The sequence below is a fragment of the Elephantulus edwardii genome, unplaced genomic scaffold (assembly GCF_000299155.1).
Source record: "Elephantulus edwardii isolate Elephantulus edwardi_28Jun2011 unplaced genomic scaffold, EleEdw1.0 scaffold00021, whole genome shotgun sequence".
Taxonomy (NCBI): Eukaryota; Metazoa; Chordata; class Mammalia; order Macroscelidea; family Macroscelididae; genus Elephantulus; species Elephantulus edwardii.
In genome coordinates, this window is record NW_006399771.1 from 26,381,820 (window position 1) to 26,404,097 (window position 22,278).

At 38.9% G+C, this 22,278-nt stretch overlaps 1 protein-coding gene across 1 annotated transcript in view; it reads right to left on the bottom strand.

The window, feature by feature from the left end:
- TRHDE (thyrotropin-releasing hormone degrading enzyme) overlaps positions 1-22,278 on the bottom strand; it is a 789,161-nt gene that overhangs the window by 745,329 nt on the left and 21,554 nt on the right. The window contains 1 exon segment of the mRNA XM_006882565.1: positions 13,270-13,543. Within this exon segment, the coding sequence (XP_006882627.1) occupies positions 13,270-13,543 (274 nt within the window).

Below are 22,278 nucleotides of genomic sequence, written 5' to 3' on the forward strand. Positions count from 1 at the left end.
CTATATCTATATATGTCTATATCTATCTATCTATCTATCTATCTATCTATCTATCTATCTATCTATCTATTCTTTCTACAGTTGCTGTTGTTGTTGTTGCTGCATACCCTGGAGTCAGAACTAACCAATAGCTGAACCTTCATTGAGTTTTCTGAGGCAGTAAATCACAGGGAAGGAGAATGCTCATTCTTCTCCAGCTTTCTATAGTAGTCAGTTGAAACAACAAAGCTAAGAAAAATACTTTGGACCTGCATTCCTTCACAAGACATTCTCATTTTTTGCAACACTCCCTATCATATGTAAAGGTGTGGGGGAGAAACAAAAGATGCCATATCCTTATGTTGTGACCCCACATGTTTACTCTCCAAGCATGGCACTTCCTTCTAAGACTTTTTTGTTCTTTTGGTAGTCCAAAGGATATTTGGCCCTCTTCTCAAACATCCCAACTCAAAGGCATTTATTCTTCTTCTGTCATTCTTATTCTTCATTGTCCACTTTTCAGATGCATGTAAAGTAAAGGAAAAGATTAGGACCTGGATCAGATGCACCTTAGCCTTTAAACCAATATTACTGCTCTACAGAATTTTGGAGTTGGGTTCTCATTCCCAAGGAAGGCGATCCAATTGAATGTGAAAACTATCTAACAATATCAGTTATATCACATGCAAGCAAAATACTGAAGATCATTCAAAAATCACTGGAACATTACATCCATAGGGAACTTCCAGAAAATAAAAAACTATTTAGAAGTTGTTGTAGCATCAGGGATATCACTGCTGATATCAGATGGATCCTGGCTGAAAGTAAAGAATACCAGAAGAATGTCTGTGTTTTATTGACTATGAAAAGGCATTTGACAATGTGGATCATAATAAGTCGAGGCTGACACTGAAAAGAATCGAAATCCCAGTACACTTGATTGTGCTCATGCAGAAGCTATACTGAGACCAGAAGGCTACTGTGTGAACAAAGCAGGGGAACACTGTATGGATTTAAACTGAGAAGGGACTGTGTCAGGATTGTATACTCTCTCCATAGATATTCAATTCTGAGCAAATTATCAGAGAAGCTGTACTCTATGAAGAGGAGTGTGGCATCAAGATTTGAGGGAGATTCATCAATAACCTGTGTCACGCAAATGACACAACCTAGTTTGCTGAAAATGAGGAGGACTTAAAGCACTTGTTGTAGAAGATCAAGGAATGCAGACTTCAATATGGATACTTACCGCTGTACTGACAGGTAGCATCATGATGGATGGAGAGGACACTCAAACTGCCAACAGCTTAATCTTGCTTGGATCCCTTGGCACGAGCAGTCAGGAAATAAGGAGATGCGTTACACAAGGGAAATCAGCAGTTAGGTACCTCTCTGAATTACTGAGGAGTAATGACATTACTTTGAGGACTAAGGTATGTCTGATTCAGGCAATGGTCTTTCCCATTACTTGCTATGTATCTGAGAGCTGAAAAGTGAGTAAGGATAACAGAAAAAGAACTGATGCCTTTGATCTGTAGTACTGGAAAAGAGTATAGGAAGAACATACCATGGATGGCCAAAAGATTGAACAGATATGTCTTGGAGAGGGTACAGCAGGAGTGCTCTTTGGAGGCAAGAATGATAAGACTTGACCTTACATACTTCAGGCATGTTGCTAGGAGAGGATATTTCTTGGAGAAGGACATGATTCTGTGAAGGGTGGAGGGTTGATGAAGGAAAGAAAGACACTCAACTAGGTGGACTGACATGGTGACTGCTGTGATGGGCTCTTGTGTGTCAGGAAATGTGAGGATGGTGCAGGAGAGAACAGGGTTCAGATCTTTTGTTCACAGGGTCGTTATGGCTCATACTTGACTTGATGGCACTTAACAACAACAACAACAACAGAATTTTGGAGAGGTCTTAGGCATAAGTTTTTCCCAATACAACATGTCTTTTGATTCCCTGACTGCTGTTACCATGGTTATTGACTATAGATCCAAGTAAAATGAAATCATTGACAATATGAATCTTTCCTCCATTTATTATACTGTTGTGTATTGGTACAGTGATGAGGATTTTTCCCCGTGATGCTAAGATGTAATACATATTGAAGACTGTTGCTGTTATTGTTGATGTTGACTGCCTTCGAGCCCAGCATGATTCATAGTGACCCTATGAATAAAAGGCCTGAAGCCCCTGTACAATTATCAACATTTATCAAAGTTCATAGTTTCCAGAGGCATTTTGTTTAGGAAGTCAAGTCCTCTTCACTCTCTGCAAGCAAGCTTATGTTACCTGCATAACACAGGTTGTTAATAATTCTTTCTCATACAGTCCAGCTTCTTGAATGATCTGATCAGCAAAGAGACTGGAAATGTAGGAATAAAGGGTGTAACATTGACACATACCTTTCCTTATTTTAAACCATGCACTAAGTCTTTTTTTCAGACAACTGTGTCTTGGTCTAGGTATATCATGAGAACAAATAAGTGGGATTCCCATTTTTCCAAATGTTATCCATAATTTTCTATGATCCACACAGGCAAATGCCTTTGCATAGTCAGTAGGTAAACATCTCTCTCATATTTTATACTTTGAGCCAAGATCCCTCTGAATCAACATGATATCCCTCATTCTTTGGCCTCTTCTGCATTTATCTTTCATTTCTGGCAGTTCCCTGAGAATGTAATTGTCCAGTTGTTTTTTTAATAATCATAAAAAAGATGTTCATTATAATCGATATTGATATGGCTTCATAATTTCCACATGTGTAGGGATCAATTATTTTTTTTTAAATGAGAACAAATATAGATGTCATCCATTCAGTTTGTCAGGTAGCTGTCCTTCAAATTTCTGGGTATAGACTGTAAGTATGCCCAGGGTTGCACATGTCTCTTGAAATATCAATTAGAATTCAATTCATTAATTCATAGGGCTTTAATTTTTGCCAATGCATTCAGTGCAGCTTGAAATTATTCCTTCATTAGTGTTGATTCTTGATCATATGTTACTTTCAAAAATGTTTCAATGTCAATCAGTTCTTCTTGGTATGGTGTCCCTTAAATAGGTATTAAAATTCTGCCCCTACCACCTGTAAATTTTGGAAGCAGGAGTGGCATCCACTTTCTAAACAACATGCCTCTGGAAAATCTATGAACTTTGAGAAATTACAATAATTATAGAAAGGCTTCAGATCTTTTGTTCATGGGGTTACTATGAGTCATGCTCAACTCAACGGCTATCAAAAACAGTAACAACACCTGTAAATATGATGTTATTTAAAAACAGACTCTTTGCTGATATAATTAGTTAAGGTAAGGTCATAGTGGAATGCTGTGAGCCCTAATCAAACCAGTTGTTTTTGTTGTTATTATGTGCTGTCAAGTCACCTATGACTCATAGTGACTCTATGTACAACAGCTCTAAAGCCTGGTCTGTCCTGAGCCAGTCTCACTGATTCTGATGCAATTACCTCCATAATCCCAATTACTATATCAATCCATCTCATCCAAGATTTTCCTCTCCTGCATTGTTCCTCCACCCTTCCAACGTGATGTCATTCTCCAATGACAAGTCCCTCCTTGCCAAAGTATGTGAGACAGAGCTTTAAAATCCTTACCTCCAAAAACAAACTTGGTTTCACCTCTCCAAGACAGACTTATTTGTTTTACTGGCACTCATTGGCATGTTCAAGGCTCTTTTCCAGCACCACAACTCAAAGGCATTGATTCTTCTGTCCTCCTTAGTCACTGTCCAACTATCTGATGCATAGCAAGTAATTGCAAAGACCATGGCCTTGATCAGGCGCACCTTGGTTTCTAGACAGACATTGTTGCTTCTTAGTTCCCTGGAGAGGCCCCTGACAGCAGAATTTCCCAATGCCATTCAACTTTTGATATTTTGATTGCTGGTGTCAAGAGTGTTGATCAAGAGCTGAGCAAGCTGTAATTGTTAACAACCTCAATCTCTTCTCCATCTATCTTGGTGCTGCCATTGGCCCAGTGGTGATAATCTTTGTCTTCTTGATGTTGAGTTTCAATCCAAATTGAAAACTACAGACCTTGACCTTCTGCGGAAACACTCAGGTCCTCTTCCGTTTCAGCAAGCAGGGTTGTGTCATCCTTATAATGTATGTTGTGGATGAGTCTTCCTCCAATCCTGATACCACATTCCTCCTCATAAAGCCCATCCCGCAAAATTATATGTTCTGCATATAAATTGAAAAGGTATGAAGACCACTGATGCAGTCCTTCCCTGATTTTGAACCATGCTGTGTTCCTTTGTTCTGTTCTGAGGACTGCTTCCTGGTCTAAGCGTAGGTTTAGCATAAGCACAATCAAGTATTCTGGAATTCCTATTTTCCTCAAGGTTAGCCACAATTTATTGTGATCCACATAGTCAAATGCCTTTGTATAGTCAATTAAACACAGATAGACATTCCTTTGGTACTCTTTGCTTTCTGCCAAAATCCATCTGACATTGGCGATAATGTCTTAGTGCCATGGCCTCTTCTAAACCCAACTTGTATTTCTGGTAGTTCTCTTTTGATGTAGTTCCAGTCATTTTTTTTATAATCTTCAGCAAGATTTTGCATGAATGTGATATTAGATAATTTCCACAGTCTGTTGGAGCACCATTTTTTTGGAATGGGAATAAAAATGGAACCTTTACAGTCAGTTACCCAGGTTAGTTAATTTGTATACTTTTATTTATTTTTTAAAAAAGGTGTCACAGAGATATATACTCAGAGAAGAAAGTTATATGAAGATGAGGGCAAAGACAAGAGTGATGTATCTATAGGAATCAATGGAAGGAAATAAATACTAGAAAATAGCAAAAGGTGGAGGAAGTATTACTACTTTAACTACTCATTTACATCAAGTTAACATCAACTTATAGCCAACCTTCCCTTGGGTTTCTGAAGCTGTAAATTACATGGGAGAAGACTGTTCATCTTTCTCCTGACGAGTGACTGGGGCACTTAACAGCAGTTGTTGTTGTTGTTGTTGTTGTTGTTGTTATGTGTCGTCGAGTCGTTTGCGACTCATAGCGACCCTATGTACAACAGCCCTAAACCCTGCTCTAACCTGTGCCAATTTCATTGCATCTGTCACACCCATCCCGATTACCACAGTCACTGAATCAATCCACCTTATAGAGTGTCTTCCCCTCCTGCGCTGCCCCTACACTCTGCCCAGCATCATGTCCCTCTCTAAATACCTGTCTCTCCTTACAACATGTCCAAAGTATGTCAGGCGAAGCCCCAGAATCCTTGCCTCCAAGGAACAGCCTGGTTTAACCCTCTCTAGGATGAATCTATTTGTTTTCTTGGCAGTCCATGGTACATTCAATACTCTTCTCCAGCACCACAGCTCAAAGGCATCAATTCTCCTTCTATCCTCCCTAGTCATTGTCCAACTCTCTGATGCATAACAACTGATTGCAAAAACCATGGCCTGTATCAGACACACCTTAGTCTCCAGAGAGACACTGTTGTTCTTGAATACTTTAGAGAGGGCCCTAACCGCAGACTTTCCCATCGCAATACATTTTTTGATTTCCTGGCTACTGGTGCCAAGAGTGTTGACCGTGGAGCTGAGCAAACTGAAGATGTGAACAATCTCAACCTCTTCACCATCCATCCTGATGCTACTGATTGGTCCAGTGGTGAGAATGTTTGTCTTCTTGACATTGAGCCTCAGTCCATATTGAAGGCTGCAGTCCTTGACCCTCTGCAGTAAGTGCATGAGGTCCTCCTCAGTTTCAGCGAGCAGGGTTGTCTCATCTGCATAACGCAGATTGTTGATAGATCATCCACCAATCCTAACGCCAGCTTTCTCCTCAGCTTCTCCTCATAGAGCCCAGCCTCTCGGATAATCTGCTCTGCATACAGCTTGAAAAGGTATGGAGACAGCAGCTGTTAAGTTAACAACACAACTCCTTGTGAACTGTGGGAAGAATTCTTCCCTAGAGCCTTCAGAGGGAGCATGGACCTGCTGAAATCTTACTTTCAGACTTCGAGTCTCCAGAACTGGGCTAGAATGATTTCTACTTTTAAAACTTCATTTTTATCATTTATTGTAACAGCCCTAGGAAATTAATGTTGTTGTTGTTGTTATGTGCCATCAAGTCGCTTGTGACTCATAGCGACCCTATGTACAACAGCCCTAAACTCCGCTCGGTCCTGTGCCAATTACACTGTCTCTGACACTCCCATCCCAATTATCCCAGTCACTGAATCAATCTACCTCATAGAGGGCCTTCCTCTCCGGTGCTGTCCCTCCACCCTCCCAAGCATGATGTCCCTCTCTAAGGACCGGTCTCTCCTCACAACATGTCCAAAGTATGTTAGACAGAGCCTCAGAATCCTTGCCTCCAAGGAGCCACCCGGTTTAACCCTTTCCAGGACGAATCTGTTTGTTTTCCTAGCCGTCCATGGTATTCCCAATACTCTTCTCCAGCACCACAGCTCAAAGGCATCAATTCTCCTTCTGTCCTCCGTGGTCATTGTCCAACTCTCTGATGCATAACAAGTGATTGCAAAGACCATGGCCTGTATCAGATGCACCTTAGTCTCCAGAGAGACACCATTGCTCTTCAGCACTTTGGAGAGGTCCCTAACAGCAGACTTTCCCATGGCAATGCGCCTTTTAATTTCCTGGCTGCTGGTGCCAAGACTGTTGACTATGGAGCCAAACAAACTAAAGCTGTGTACAGTCTCAATCTCTTCACCATCCATCCTGATGCTCCCAATTGCTCCAGTGGTGAGAATCTTTGTCTTCTTGACATTGAGCCTCAATCCATATTGTAGGCTGCAGTCCTTGACACTCTGCAGCAGGCGCTATAGGTCCTCTTCAGTTTCAGCAAGCAGGGTTGTGTCATCCACATAACGCAGGTTGTTGATAAATCCTCCACCATTCTTGACCCCACATTTCTCCTCATAGAGCCCAGCCTCCCGGATAATCTGTTCTGCATATAGGTTGAAAAGGTATGGAGATAGGATGCATCCTTGGCGTACGCCCTTCCCAATTTTGAAGCATGCAGTGTTCCCTTGCTCTGTTCTGACGACTGCCTCCTGGTCCAAGTATAAGTTTCGCATTAGAACGATCAAGCGTTCTGGGATTACACACTCTTTAAAAGAATTACAACTCTTAGAATTTAAAGTCCTAGAAATAACAGGAAAAGAAAGAAGGCTTTTGACTACTAACATTTTACGGGACAGAAACAAGTAGAAAAGAAGTTTTATTCAGCTTTATCCACAAACTATTTTTTGGTCTACATCAGCTCCTTGAATTTATTTATATACTGCCAAAAGTAAACAACTTTCTTGAAAATCAACTGAACATTTTAGACCAATATAGTTTTTGCACCTGTGTTATATTTTTTTCCCATGATGAGTAAGTTAATCATAACCTACTTCTTCCTCTTTCAAAATGCTTAGTTTAGATTCCAAGGACTGTGCCAATTTCTCTTGCCTCCTGGTCATGGATAATCTGGTAGTACAGTCTGTAAGAAGTTGCACTGCAAACCCAAAGCCCATCTCTCTGGTGGTTTAAATCCACCAGCAGCTCTGCAGGAGAAGAATGGGCAGTATCCTTCCCTGCTACTTATAGCTTTAGAAGCTATGAGTCATCTCAATTCATAAGAGTTATAAACTGAAGTTTTTAAATATAAATAATAATGTGGTTTATTAAAGTGAGACCTTACAAGAGAAAAATTAAGAGTGAATTAAGGTAAAGTATACATTAAAATTTAATTACACAAGGAGCTATCAATTCAACAAACTCTACTCCCCTAAGGTGATCACTTGGTAATTGTCTTGCTTGTCTCACTGAGGTGATACACCTTGCTAACTAATACTCCTTGCTACATCCTAAACAATGGGTTAAACAGGAATGGATGTCTTCCTAGAGTATTTTGTTCTTTCAAAGAATCATCTGTGTAGGATCAAACTGAAAACAGCATCCAGAAAGGTCAGATGGGAAACTTCAGGGACCAGTAGGCTTATGTCAATTAGGTAGGAGAATGGTGTGATAAAGAATATTGAGAATGGCTGAATAACTTGGAGAAAGTTATCAAATCCCTGAATTACACAAAGTCATTTTTAATTGGAAATTAAAGACTGAGAGAGCAATAGTAAGATCTCAGTAGGTGAGTCCTAGTGGCAATGGGACCAGCTGTATTTCAAAATTACTATGGGACAATGGCTTCTGTATCCTTCCATGCCTACATTTCTACATTTTCTGAACAAAAATGCCTATTCAAATAATCATATACCTCTTTTATCTTTGCATGTATTAGGTATGCAAGGTGTCTTTACTGCTGTGAGGGAGAAACATTGTCAGTCTCTGTACGATTTACTGCTTCTGAAAACCCACTGGAGGGTCAGCTATGAGTCAGTTCCAACTTGACAGTTCTCAAGAACAACAAAAGGCATATTTACCTTGTATTTTTACAACTCTTTAGAATAAGGGGTGAGGATAACCAAAAGATCAAACCCAAGGTGTCTTATCTACAGCTGGTCTTAATTTGCCTAAGATTCTGGACCTCAAACTTGAGCCTGATGCTGTAATTAGATGAAACTTGGGGGTGCTTTCCCTCCTTCTTCAGGGATATGTATATTCAGTATATGAGAGAAATTTAATTCTTTATGGCCAGAGATTAAATTGGTTGACTTTATAACATTCTCAGAAATTTTTTGAAGTGGGGTTTACATTCCTATTCAACTGACTCAGAGCCACCTTTAGTCATTTATTTGTAACTTTAAGATGTAGAGTCTAAGATAGTGAGTAGCTTCTAAGAATAATTCCAAAATGGCCATATCGCTTTCAACTAGTTCTTTTTGGGAAACTCACCTTTAGAGCTGCAAGTATCCTGTGAGAAGTACAATCACTCAGAGGCTGTCACACTGTGTTGAATCCTAGGCCACATGACAATGCCTTATGCTGGTGATTGGTCCACAGCCCCAGAGGGTATAGGCACCAATTCCTAGAGGGTATAGGCACCACTCTAGATAATACTGGCCTCTGATGCTGAGTCATCCACAACTAGCAAAAGATTTCAGTTGAGGCACCCAATATCGCTGAGAAGAGACAAGACATCTCTTGTGTCCCCTGGCAGTTTCTGACCCATAGTTCTCGTTAGGTCCTGTCAAGTTAGTTGACTATCACTCATAGCAATCTTCTGATCAGCAGACAGAAACCTTCCCTTTCCTGTCCCATCCTCATAACCACTGACATGCTCAAGCCCATCATTGCAGTCACTGTGTCAATCCCTCTCAGTCAAGGTCTACTCGACATGCAATAAATATCTTCTGAAGAAATGAATGAAGGCAAATATTGCCAAGTAGGAATATGGGACCAATGTTACAAGAGTTCCTAATTTTTCAAAATAGGCCAAAAATAAATTATTTGACTTGTAATCTCTCATTTCTCCATTTTGACAACTAATTAGAAAGGAACAGTAAACTTTCTGGGGGATAGGTAAACAAACAATGTCTGTAGACTTGGATTCAATCTGAAAGCTGTATTTGCAGTTTCTGTACTAGAGGGATCTTGGACTGCTTTTTATCTTTCTAATTACTGAGGAAAGTGCTTTGTAAAGACGAGGTAGCTTAATAAGCAAATAATGATGATAATGATGAGGCCTCAAATATGCTCACTTGAGGCACAGCAATAACTCAGCTGTGTATTAGGAAGAGGCTATTCAAGTTCTTTCCTCACATCCTACAGGAAGGAGTTTCTGTCTCTGATCAAATAGCCACCTGGACTTCGCATGACTATTTCACAACTCAAGATTTTAAAGCCAAACTTTCTCTCCTTCCAGCTGTTCTAGGATTGAAAAATGTCATTCCTACATGTTCCCAGTAGTTGGGAAAAAAAAAGAAAGTAGAAAGAAAATCGACTGAATTTCCAAAGGGTGACAGAAGAGAATCACGTTTTAAACCACATTTCTACAGTTGATGAGTAAGAACTCCCTATAGCAATTTTGTTTTCCTTTTTTACTGATCTTAGCATTTTCAGGCTGCACCATCTAAAAATTTATTCCAGTTGACCTTCCAATGCTCTTTGGGAGCATGTTTTATCTTTCTTACACACAAAAAAATTAATAAGCAGAAATATCAAAATGTTTACTAATTACCTAGATTCTTAACTCTTTAAAAAAGTCACATCTAAATAATTTCGAGTGTGACTGGTTTTAAGCATGGGTCTCTTAGCAACAAAGATAAGTGTATAGGACTTAGAACCTCTTTTAAGACACTTAAAACATACTATAAGAAAGCATTTCCAGTTTAACCTACGTGAACTGACACACAGCAACTCAAATGCCAACTTCTGAAGACCTAAGAATGAGTTACTGTGATGTATCTTTTCTCTGATGGTGTAATGCTAGAAATATCCACAGGAAACACTAACAAACATCGAAGAAATCAGTCACATCAAATTATTATAAGTACAAAAGAGCCAAATTTCCCTCTCTACCCAATATTGGAGTTTTGGTGGTAAGGTGATTAAAAGAGTTGGCTACCATTCAGAAGGTTGGCAGTTCAAACTTAACAACTGTGCCAGAGAAGAACATGTGACAGTCTGCTTCTGGAAAGAGTTACAGGCTTAGAAACACTATGAAGAAGTCCTCCTGTGTCCTAATGGGTCATTGAATTGGAATTAGCAATGGATTTGGTGGTGGGTGTAGCGAGTACACACAGTACTTTGAACACTATTTTAGTCATTATGTAGATGAGTTCCCTATATACAGTTTTTCAATAATGGCATTAATTTTGTATGCAAGCATATTTATTTTGTAGACATGTTCCACAATGATTTAAATGAAAAGTAACAGCGAGGAAAATTTATTTAGCCAAACCTATTTTTCAAAATTCAGGTTATTATACAGCTATGAACTTTTTACAGAATATCAATTTGTATTCATGTCTACTGTGGTGTTCAAGCAATAGCAATTGTAATGATCACTGGATAAGGAGAATTACATCTGAATTCTCTTATAGAAGCAGGTGAAATGGTTAAACAATGAAATCATAAGGCAAAAAGCAACAAGCTCAAAATTCACAATCTGACCAGGTCGGGTTCGACCTGTGGTTCGCCCTTACTTTTTGATCCTAGGTGTTATTCAATCTCTTTAAACTTTAATATACTTTACTCATTTGGAACAGCAGAATCATACTATCCTGCTTTAGGAAAGGCACAAAAACTGAAATAATGCATATTTATCTTATAAGCCATTAAAATAGAGGTTAATTGACCATAACTTAGCTTAGCGTGATTAATGTAGCTTATAGTATGTAAAGAATGTCTTGAACACTGTGACACAGACATTAAAGAACCTATTAATTTAGTGTGTTGTCATTGGCTGTTGAGATGATTTTCAACTCACAGTTATTCCATGTGACAGAACACAACTGCCTCATGTAGTTTTCTGGACTAATCTTTACAAGAGTAGATTGCCAAGTCTTTCATCCTTAGAGTCACTGGGTGGGTTCCAACCTCTAACTTTAGCAGTTCAGTGCTTAACCATTCTGACACCAGGGATAATTATATGCTTAATACTAATAGCAAATTATCTAGACCCTTTATATATTAGTCTTTCAGAAGAATATACTCCTGTAGACTCAGAGGTTAATAAGCTAAAATAAGATTTATACACCCATGAACCATTGTCACTCAGGTGTTTGTGACTCATAGCAACCCTGTAGGGCAGGAGATACAGAAAGACATTTAATAACTTACAGAAAGTCTAGCACATGGTCAGAAGACATTATGCATCAAAATATTGACGGAAGCATTATTAATAGCTGAAATGCATAAAAGTAAAATGTTCATGTACAGGAGAATTGACAAACTGTGATATATCTGTTCAACTATTCTATCCAGAGTAATTCAAGAAACATAATAGTAAGCAAAAGATAAAATGAATAAAACTAAGTTACTGATTGCTATCTACACAGTATAAAAACCATATTTCTATATATATTATATTCTATATTCTATATCCTATATCCTGTATTCTATATATATGTTTTTATACTGTATAGATATATAAGTAAGTGTGAAATTTTGAAACATGGTGTATATAAATAGAAATGTATTATAAATATATACTTCATAATAATAGCATGCATTAAAACATCTATGGTACTATGAATTAAGTAATATGATCCTTCTATGTATAGCCTTCCATTTTATGATCCTCGTCTCTTTGTCTATGCCTAAGACCTCATTAACTCAAGGATGAGTTATGTATTGTATTAATGAGATAAGGGTGGGATACAAGGTACCACTCTTAGTTCTCAGAGGGTGTGGTTTATAACCCTAAGATTTTATAAAAAAGAATGCTTATAGAAGCTCAGTATTTTATACATATATATAAGCTTGAGCCTCTTTATCTAATCTGATCCAGGGGCATTACCAGCCAGAAACCACTGGCCAGCCACCAACTCACAACTGACAGCTGACATCCACCAGCTGACAACCAACAGTCTCAGCCTGCAACCTCTTGACTCAGTGTTTACCAGTCTCTGCAATCATGTACATGTGAGTCCTCGTGCTTTTTTTAATTTCTGTGAGATCTTCCAGCATGTCACAGAACTCAAAGACATAGATTGGTATGGGAAGACTGACAGGAATAGGAACAATTAATGTCACAAATGATGGAGCAGTACAGCAGTTTGGATATTTGGAACATTGTTAACCAACTTAAAGCAACTGCTTTGTACTAATCATTTTAAAAGCAATTATTTGTTCAACATCAAATCCAGGAAAGATTCTAAAGAAACAGAGCAAGGCAATGTGATCATTGACAGGTACAAAGGGAGCTTTAACAATATCCATTATTTTATTTCCTCTAAAATTTAATTAGGCTGAAGTAATGACAGTAAAATGTTTCATTTAAAGAGTTGCCACATAAATACTGGGGTTCATTAGAGTACTCCCCATATTTTTTAAACATTTCACAATTTTAAAAGAAGTCATTTTCCTCATCTTATAAAACAGGTAATTCTAAAAAGAGACAACAGCTGCTCCAGGGGAAGGGCTGTTGGAAATAAAGGGAAAGCAGGAAGAGAACAGCACATGTTTAAAAGAAGAAAAGAGTTGGGTATAAAAGATAGGTTACTCGCTAATCTTCTGAAACAATAAAAATCATTTCCTCTCAAGAGTTAAGAATTTAGTTAAACAAAATGTAAAGAGGTTAAAAACAACTCTTGATTAATGAAGAACTCAGGTTAAATTGCATAGGGTACATAAGACAAAAAAATAAGCTTTAAATACTTACAATAACCCCACTCTTGGTGGTAGTTTCTCTGTATGTGAAGTTGCAAATTGCCCAGGCTAAGTAATATGTGGACATGAGAGGGGTCTGTGAAAAGTGGTCTGTAACCCATCCATCTTCCTCAAACACAGAAGTTTCCACTGGCATATTGGATAAAGATAAATAGGTTGCTTGATGCTTGATGCTGATTTTGAAAGTAGCCTTGTAGATTGGCTCATCAAAACAAGGAAATGCTTTTCTGGCATGTATAGGTGAAAACTGAGTAACACCAAGGAATCTGGAAAAAAGAAGGAAAAAAAAAGGACACTCTCAGTAACATTAAGGCTTGAGTTAAGTTATGGCCAAAGCACATACTTCCACTAATAGAATAAACTAATTTTGACAACCTGCAAGATTTATTTCTCTGAATAAAATTTAAAAGCATAAACACCCATTTATTTCCCAAACAATGAAAGATCTTGAGCAGAATTTTTGTCTCAAGTTTTCTCTATGCAGAATTCAAACTCAAAATTCATTGCTGCCAAGTCAAAACTGACTCATAGCTGTGACCCTCAGAGGGTTTTCAGAGGCTGTAAATTAGACAGAAAACTATCGCCCTTCTTTCTCCTATGAAGCAGCTAGTGGATTTTAACTGACTGCCTCTGGGTTGACAATACAACTGTCTTATCCACTAAAATACTACAGCTCCCTAACTCAGAACTGGTGTTGTTGTTGATTGTCTTTAAGTCAAGCACAACTCATAGCAACCCTATAAAGGAAAGTCCTGAAGCCTGTCTACAATTACTGACATTTATATTATTAAAGTTCACAGAGTTTCTGGAAGCATGCTATTTCGGAAGTGGATGCCACTCCTGCTTCCAAATCTGTCATTGCATGTTATTGTTGTTATGTGCTTTTGAGTCGCCTGTGATGCATAGCAACCCTATGTACAGCAGCTCTGACCCCTCCCTGTCCTGAGCCAACTCAGAATTAGTGATTGTTAAATGAAACACTACACTCTACAGAAAAGTAGACATAGAAAATAATGATTGACAAATATTGGAAAATTTTTCTCCTGTGCTTAGTTATAACATAAAGAAAATGAAACCAAACTCCAAAAGCTGTCCTCAAGTACTCATAGAACTTAGAAAACCATTCTGAAATGGTGTTGTTGGAAGATTTCAACAAGATATGACCAGGTTTTTTTAGGAACAAGGGCTTTGAACATAGACAAAAGTCCTGAGCCCTGGCTATACAAGTGGCTTAGACATATCATCTTGAGTAGTTATTAAGTGCCATACAGTTTAGCTGTTCTTTAGGTAAAAAGGCAAATAAATAAACTTAAAAGATATGGTAAAGTTTAGAAAGATGTAAAGAATCCATCATTGCAAACAGCACCAAATTGTTACTGTTATGTGTCCTTAAGTTGACGGTGACCCATAGCAGCCCTATGAACAGCAGATCTGAACCTTGCCCTCCCTGTTCTGCGCCATTCTCAAGATCTCCGACACACTACAGCCCACTGTTACAGTCACCATGTCAATCCGTCTTGTTGTGGGTCGTCTTCTCCTACAGTGACCACCTTTCCAAACATGATGTTCTTCTCCAAGGAATAGCCGCTCCTAACAACATGCTTAAAGTAGGTGAGGCAGAGTTTCCTTGCCTTCCTTGCCTCCAAGAAGGACCCTGGATGCACATTATCCAAAACATACTTGTTTGTTCTTTTGGAAGTCCACGGGATATTGAGTACTCTTTTCCAACATCAAAACTCAAAGGCATCAATTCTTCTTCTGTCATCCTTGGTCATGGTCGAACTTTCAGATACATAGCATGCCATTTAAAAGACCATGGTTTGGATCAGGCACACCTTAATCTTTAAATACACATCATTGCTCTTTAGTACTCTGGCAAGCTATCTGACAGCTGACTTTGCCATTCCACCTTGTCTTTTAATTTCTTGATTGCTGGAACCAAGGGTGATGATTATGGATCTAAGAAAGATGATACCATTGACAACTTCAATCGTTGTCTATCCTGATGTTGCCTGATAATGAAGACTTCTGTTTCTTTGATTCTGAGACGTAATCCATATAGAGGGCTGTAGTTCGTGATCTTTTGCAACAAACATTTCAAGTCATCCTCATTTTTAAGCAGGAAAGCTTGTGTCATATGCATACTGCAGGCTGTTGATAAGTCTCTTTCTAATTAATGCCACATTCTTTTCAAGCAGCCAATAAATGGTAGCCTTGCCTGGTGTACTATAATAGTCCTTTCTCCTTGTGTGTAGGAGATATATTCAGCCCCCACCCCCACCCCCACCCCAGGATACTTGGAGCTGCAGATACTGAATCTATACTATGCTTGACTTGTAGTTACATTATCTATGACAAAGTTTAATTTCTAAAATAGACAGAGTAAGAGACTGGCAATGTTAGTGTCCAGAAAGTCTATATTGTGGATAGGCTGTTAAATATAAGACTGGTAAGTCACTAAACTGTCTGATGTCTGAGCTTGCTGGGTTACTTTGCTTTTTTGTTTGCTCTTCCATTATTGAAAGGAAGTCAAGATGTTGTTATGCTTTCCCTAGAAAAGGATATGACAAAACGAGATAATACATGAGAAAAAAGTTGAGCTATAAATCCTTATACAAGCACCTCATAACATTACCTGATAAAGGTAATGTTAGAAGAATCCCTAGAACAAATACCCCAGCTCTGCACAACTTTTAAGATGAAGAAGTAGATCCAGTAGCCTTAAGAGATTAATTAAGGTTAATACAGACAATTAGCACATTACTAGAGCTACAATTCACATTTCTTATCTTTGAGTAAAATGTAAATGCATCTCAAAAACCACAAAATTCATTTTAGCCATAATTTATAAACACTAATTTAATTCATCTATCTCAACTCAATGCTGTTGGGTCAGAACGAATGCCTAGCAGGTCCTCTTGTAGGTTTTCAGAGGCTGTAAATAACACAGGAAACCGCTCAGCTTTCTCCTGTGAAGCCACTGGTGGAATCAAACTGCCAAAGAGGCAACGTCTGGTAGAAAAAGACACCAGAGTTACAGGTAACAAAAATTCTTATTTCGAAATGACTAGCATCCTATTAGTTCTCCTTGTTACTCTTTATTAACAGTAGAATAATTTTTTTGCTTAATTAAATGTCAGTCTTTTTCTTTTCCTGTGCTTCTGGATGCTGTATTTTAACATTATTAATTAAAATGTCTACTGAGATTACTATTATTCTATTTAGAATTTTGAATACACACAACAGATTTTCTTTTGAGAAAAACTTCTCTTTTCATTTGTTGTTGTGTGTCTTACTGACTGTGCAAAAGCATTTGCCTGTGTGGATCACCATAAACTGTGGCTAACCTTAAGAAGAACAGGAATCTCATAACACTTGATTGTGCTCATATGAAACCTATACTAAGGAAGCAGTCCTAAGAACAGAGCAAGGAAACACTGCACAGTCCAAAATCAGGAAAGGTCTGGTCTCCATATCTTTTCAATCTATATGCAGAATAGACCATCCAGGGGTCTGGGCTTTATGAGGAGGAATGTGGTATCAGGATTAGAGGAAGACTCATCAAAAAGGAGAGCATCAAGAAAGGAGAGGAAGACCCTGACTGAGATAGAATGACACAGTGACTGTGGTAGGTGTGTCAGAGACAGTGAGATTGACTCAAGATAGGCAGGATTCAGAGCTATTGTACACAGGGTACTATAAGTCATAGTCAATTCAATGGCACATAATAACAACCATCATCATGTGTGAGATTCTCACTGTTACATATCTGGCAATTTTTAAAAAATTATATACCCACTGTTTTTGTCACCAATACACATTCCACCCCTTTAAGGTCTATACAATTTCTCAAACTCTCATTGCCTTCATGTCAAAACAGATCCATAGCTGATCTGCTATTGGATCTGTGATTCTGTAAAAAATATGGGAGCAGCTTACCCATCTACCATCCATATAGACATTTGTTGTTGTTGTGTGCCACTGATTTACTTGCAACTCATAGCGACTTTATGTACAATAGCTCTGAACCCTGCTCCATCTATGAGCCAATTTCACTGTCTCCCACACACTAACCCCATTACCCCAGTCACTGAGTCCATCCATCTCATCCAGAGTCTTCCTCTCCTGTGCTGTTCCTCCACCCTTCCAAGCATGACGTCCCTCTCCAAGGACTGATCCCTCCTGGCAACATACCCAAAGTACATGAGACGGAGCTTCAAATTCCTAGCAGATTTTAAATGCCAGAACAAGGCATTCTTTGGGTTAGAAGTGCAAATCCCTCCACACTACACCACCAGTGTTCCCAACTGTATGCCATCAGAGCTCCCTAGTATCTAAACCAGCTAACTAGAGAGGAGGAAAGTAACTATCTTCAAACTGCTTTCGATTAACAGAGCAACTCCTTCATGTCTACAGCACACCTAAAAAATAAGAGAGGTTGCAATTAGAATGTACTAGTCTTTAAGAGAGAAAAGAAAGTTACATTTGACATTAAATAATTAATGAAGTGAGCAAGAATTTATTACAGGTAGAAGACCAAGATACCTTCCAGGTAAATTAATAAACCAAATATGTATGCAAAGGAAACATTTCATAAAGTCATTTTTTCCCCTTACTTAAAAAGTGAATGTTACTAATGCTAGCAATTTAAATTACTGATTCTCAGGATTGAAAGGAACTATAAAGATCATCTAGTGACTTTTTCTAAAATTAATATTCTTAATGAATTCCTACACACAGTGTGTATCTATGCATGGAGGGCCACCATATATTCTGATAATGTCTAAATGAGGAAATACCAATTTCACAGTCTGGCACCTGAGGATGACTGCAATTGAATTTCAATTCAGCATTTAGGAAATCAAAGGAAGTCCCCTGGTAGAGAAGAGCAGTTGAACTAGATTACATATAAGGTCTTTTCCAAGCTTGGCATCCTGTAACTAAAAAAAAAAAAAAAACACCAGAAATGCTATATTCCCTGAATCTTAAGAGGTGCTTTTAAAATGTTAAATTATGCTATCATTAAGCAGTATTTTTATTGTAACTTCTACAATACACATATTTCTCATAACCATTGATTTTTCAAGTGGCCAATACAAGGAAGATAAATATATATATGTTTACTTCATTTAAGGAGTGTATAGTCTAAGAAAATAAATTAAACATATACCTGTTGTTGCTGTTGAGTACCATCGAGTCAAAACCAACCCACAGCTGACCCCTTAATGGGTTTCCAGCAGCAGTTAATTGCACAGGGGGAGATTGCCCATCCTCCCGCCGCAGAGCAGCTCATGCATCCAAATTGTGTGCCTTCAGGATTATAGCATAGTTTCTTACCACTAGGCCACCAGAGTATACCTAAATAGGTATTATTATATACCTAAATAGGATGGACAATCTCCTCCCATGCTATATGTTGTTGTTGTTAGGTGCCATCGAGTAGAGTACGACTCATAGCGATCCTATGAATAAAAGGTCTGAGTCTAGTTCTGTCCTGCGCCATTCTCACACTTCCTAACATACAAGAGTCCATTGCAGCAGTCACCTTGTTAATCCACCTGGTTGAGGGTCTTCCTCTCCTTTGTCGACCCTCCACTCTTACCAACATCATGTCCCTCTCCAGTGAATAGCACCTCCCATCAACACGCCCAAAGTTGGTGAAGCAAAGCCTCATCATTCTTGCCTTCAAAGAGCACTCCAGCTGCACCCTCTCCAAGACATATCTATCCATTTTCTTGGCCATCCATGGAATGTTCAGTGCTCTTCTCCAACACCACAAATCAAAGGCAAAATTCTTTCTGTCATCCTTATTCACTGTCCAGGTCTCGGATGGATAGCTAGTAATTGGAAAGACCATGGGCTGAATCAGACACACCTTAGTCCTCAAATTGACACTACTCCTCAATAATTCTGAAAGCTCCCTAACTACAGATTTTCCCATTGCAATGCATCACCTTATTTCCTGACTGCTCATACCAAGGATGTTAATTATGGATCCAAGCAAGATGAAGCTGTTGACAGTTTCAATCTCCTTGCCAGCCATCATGACACTGCCTACTGGACCAGAGTTAAGAATCTTTGTTTTCTTGATACTGAGATGCAATCTATACTGAAGACTGCATTCCTTGATCTTCTGCAACAAGTGCTTCATATTCTCCTTACTTTCAGCAAGTAAAGTTGTATCATCTGCATAGCATAGGTTATTGATGAGTCTCCCTCCAATCCTGTTGCCACATTCCTCTTCATAGAGTCCAGCTTCCTGGAGAATTTACTCAGCATATAAGATTGAACTGGTATGGATATATAATACACCCATGATACAGTCCCTTCCCATTTCCAAACTATGCAGTGTTCCCCTGCTCTGTTAGCACAACAGCCTCCTGTTCTGGGTATAGGTTCCTCATGAGCACAATCAAATGCTCTGGGATTCTCCTTTTTCTCAATGTCAACCACTTGTCATGATCCACACAGTCAAATGCTTTTGCATAGATAATAAAGCACAAATAGACATTCTTCTGATAGTCCTTACTTTCAGCCAGGATCCATCTGATATCAGCAATGATATCCCTGGGGTCACAGCCTCTTCTAAATCCCACTTGAACTTCTGGCAATTCTCTATTTATGTACCGTTCCAATGACAGAAGATCACATAAATTGTGGGATGATATCAAGGATATCATCCATAAAGAAAGCAAAAGGTCATTACAAAAAGAGAGGAGAAAGAAAAAACTGAAATGATGTCAAAAGAGACTCTAAAGATTGCACGGGAATGTCAAGAAACCAAATCTAAAGGAAAACACGTTGACGTGAAAGAGCTGAACAGATGGTTTCAAAGAGCAGCTCGAGAGGACAAAGCACAGTATTATAATGGAATGTGCAGAGAGCTGGAATTGGAAAATAAAAAGGGAAGAACTCCCTCTGTGTTTCTCAAGCTGAAAGAATTAAAAAATACATTTAAACCTCATGTTGCAATGTACTGAATGACCCAGAAAGCATGAAAAGAAGATGGAGGGAATACACAGAGTCACTGTACCATAAAGAATTGATTGACACTGAAAAATGTCAGGAAGTACCATATGAACTGAAGAGCAATGGTGTCACTCTGCAGACTAAAGTGTGCCTGACACAGGCCACAGTCTTTGCCATTACTTGTTATGCATCAGAAAGCTGGACAATTACTAGGGATGGCAGAAGAAGAATTGATGCCTTTGAGTTGTGGTGTTGGAGAAGAGTACTGAATACACCATGGGCTGCTAAGGGAATGAATAGTTTCATCCTGGAGAGGGTAAAACCAGGCTTCTCCTTGGAGGTAAGAATTCTGAAGCTTTGACTGACATAATTTGGACATGCTGCAATAAGGGATCAGTCCTTGCAGAGGGATGTCATGCTTGGGAGGGTGGAGTGACAGTGTAGGAGAGGAAGACCCTTTATGAGATGGATTGATTCAATGACTGGAGTAATGAGATAAATGTGTCAGAGACAGTACAATTGGAAAATGATAGAGCAGGGTTTAGGGATGTGCATAGGATAGCTATGAGCTGCAGGTGACTTGACGGCACATAACAAGAACAACAACAACCAAAAGAACAGGAGCCAATGGTAATGAAAAAGGAAGTGGAAGCTGCCTTGAAGGCACTAGTAAGAAATAAGGCCCCAGGAATCTATGGTATACCAATTGACTTGTTTGAATTAACAGATGCAGCCTTGGGTGCATTAACGAGCCTATGCCAGGAAATTTGGGTGGATAACAGATTGGAAGAGGTCCATATTTGTTCCTATTCCCAAAAAGGGTGATCCAACTGAATGTAGAAATTATCAAACAATATAATTGATATCACATGCTAGCAAAATACTGCTGAAGATCATTCAGCCCCATGCTATATACTGCCTCTGAAAACCCGCAGGAGGGTCAGCTATGTGTCAGTTTCGACTCAACAGTACACCACCATAACTACAAATAGGTATTATTATATACTTAAACATATTTCAACAAACAAGTACTGCCCTTGATAAGTTCACCAAGCTGTGCTAAGAAATCTGAAGGACAACCACCTGGTCAACTGATTGGAAGAGATCCATATTTGTTGCCATTCCAAAAAATTTGTGACGTGACAGAGTGTGGAAATTATTGAACAATGTCATTATTACCACTTGCAAGCAAGATCCTGCTGAAAACTATACAAAAACGACTGAAGAGCATATCAACAGAGAACTACCAGATATACAGGGTAGGTTTAGAAGAGGCCATGGAAGTAGGGATATTACAGGCAATGTTAGTTGGACTTTGGCTGAACACAGGCAGCACCAGAGGAATGTCTACCTTTGTTTCATTGACTATGCAAAGGCATCTGACTGTGTAAATCACACCAAACTATGGCTAACTATGATAAAAATGGGAATCCCAGAACACTTGATTGTGCTAATGCAAAGAAGACTAAACTTGAACCAGGAGGTAGTCATCAGAACAGAGCAAGGAAACACTGCATGATTCAAAATTAGGAAAGGTGTATGCCAGAGATGCATCTTATCTCTACTCCTCTTCAATCTATATGCAGAACATCATCTAGAAGGCTGGGCTTTATGTAAAGTGGTATCAGGATTGGAGGAAGACTCATCAACAATCTGTGTTATACAGATCACACAACCTTGTTTGCCAAAACTGAAAGGACCTGAGACATTTGCTCCAGAAGGTCAAGGACTGCAGCCTTCAATATGGATTGAAGCACAACATCCAGAAAACAAAGATTCTCACCACTAGGCCTACTGGGAGCATCATGATGGACTGTAAAGAGATTGAAACTGTTAACAGCTTCAGCTTGCTTGGCTCACCATGTACCCTCTTGGTACCAGCAGCCAGGAAATCAAAAGACAAATTGCATTGGGAAAATTTGCTCTCAGGGACCTCTCCCGAGTACTAAAGAGCAATGATGTCAGTCTGGAAACTAAGGTGCATCTGATCCAGACCATGGTCTTCACAATTACTTGCTATATATCAGAAAGC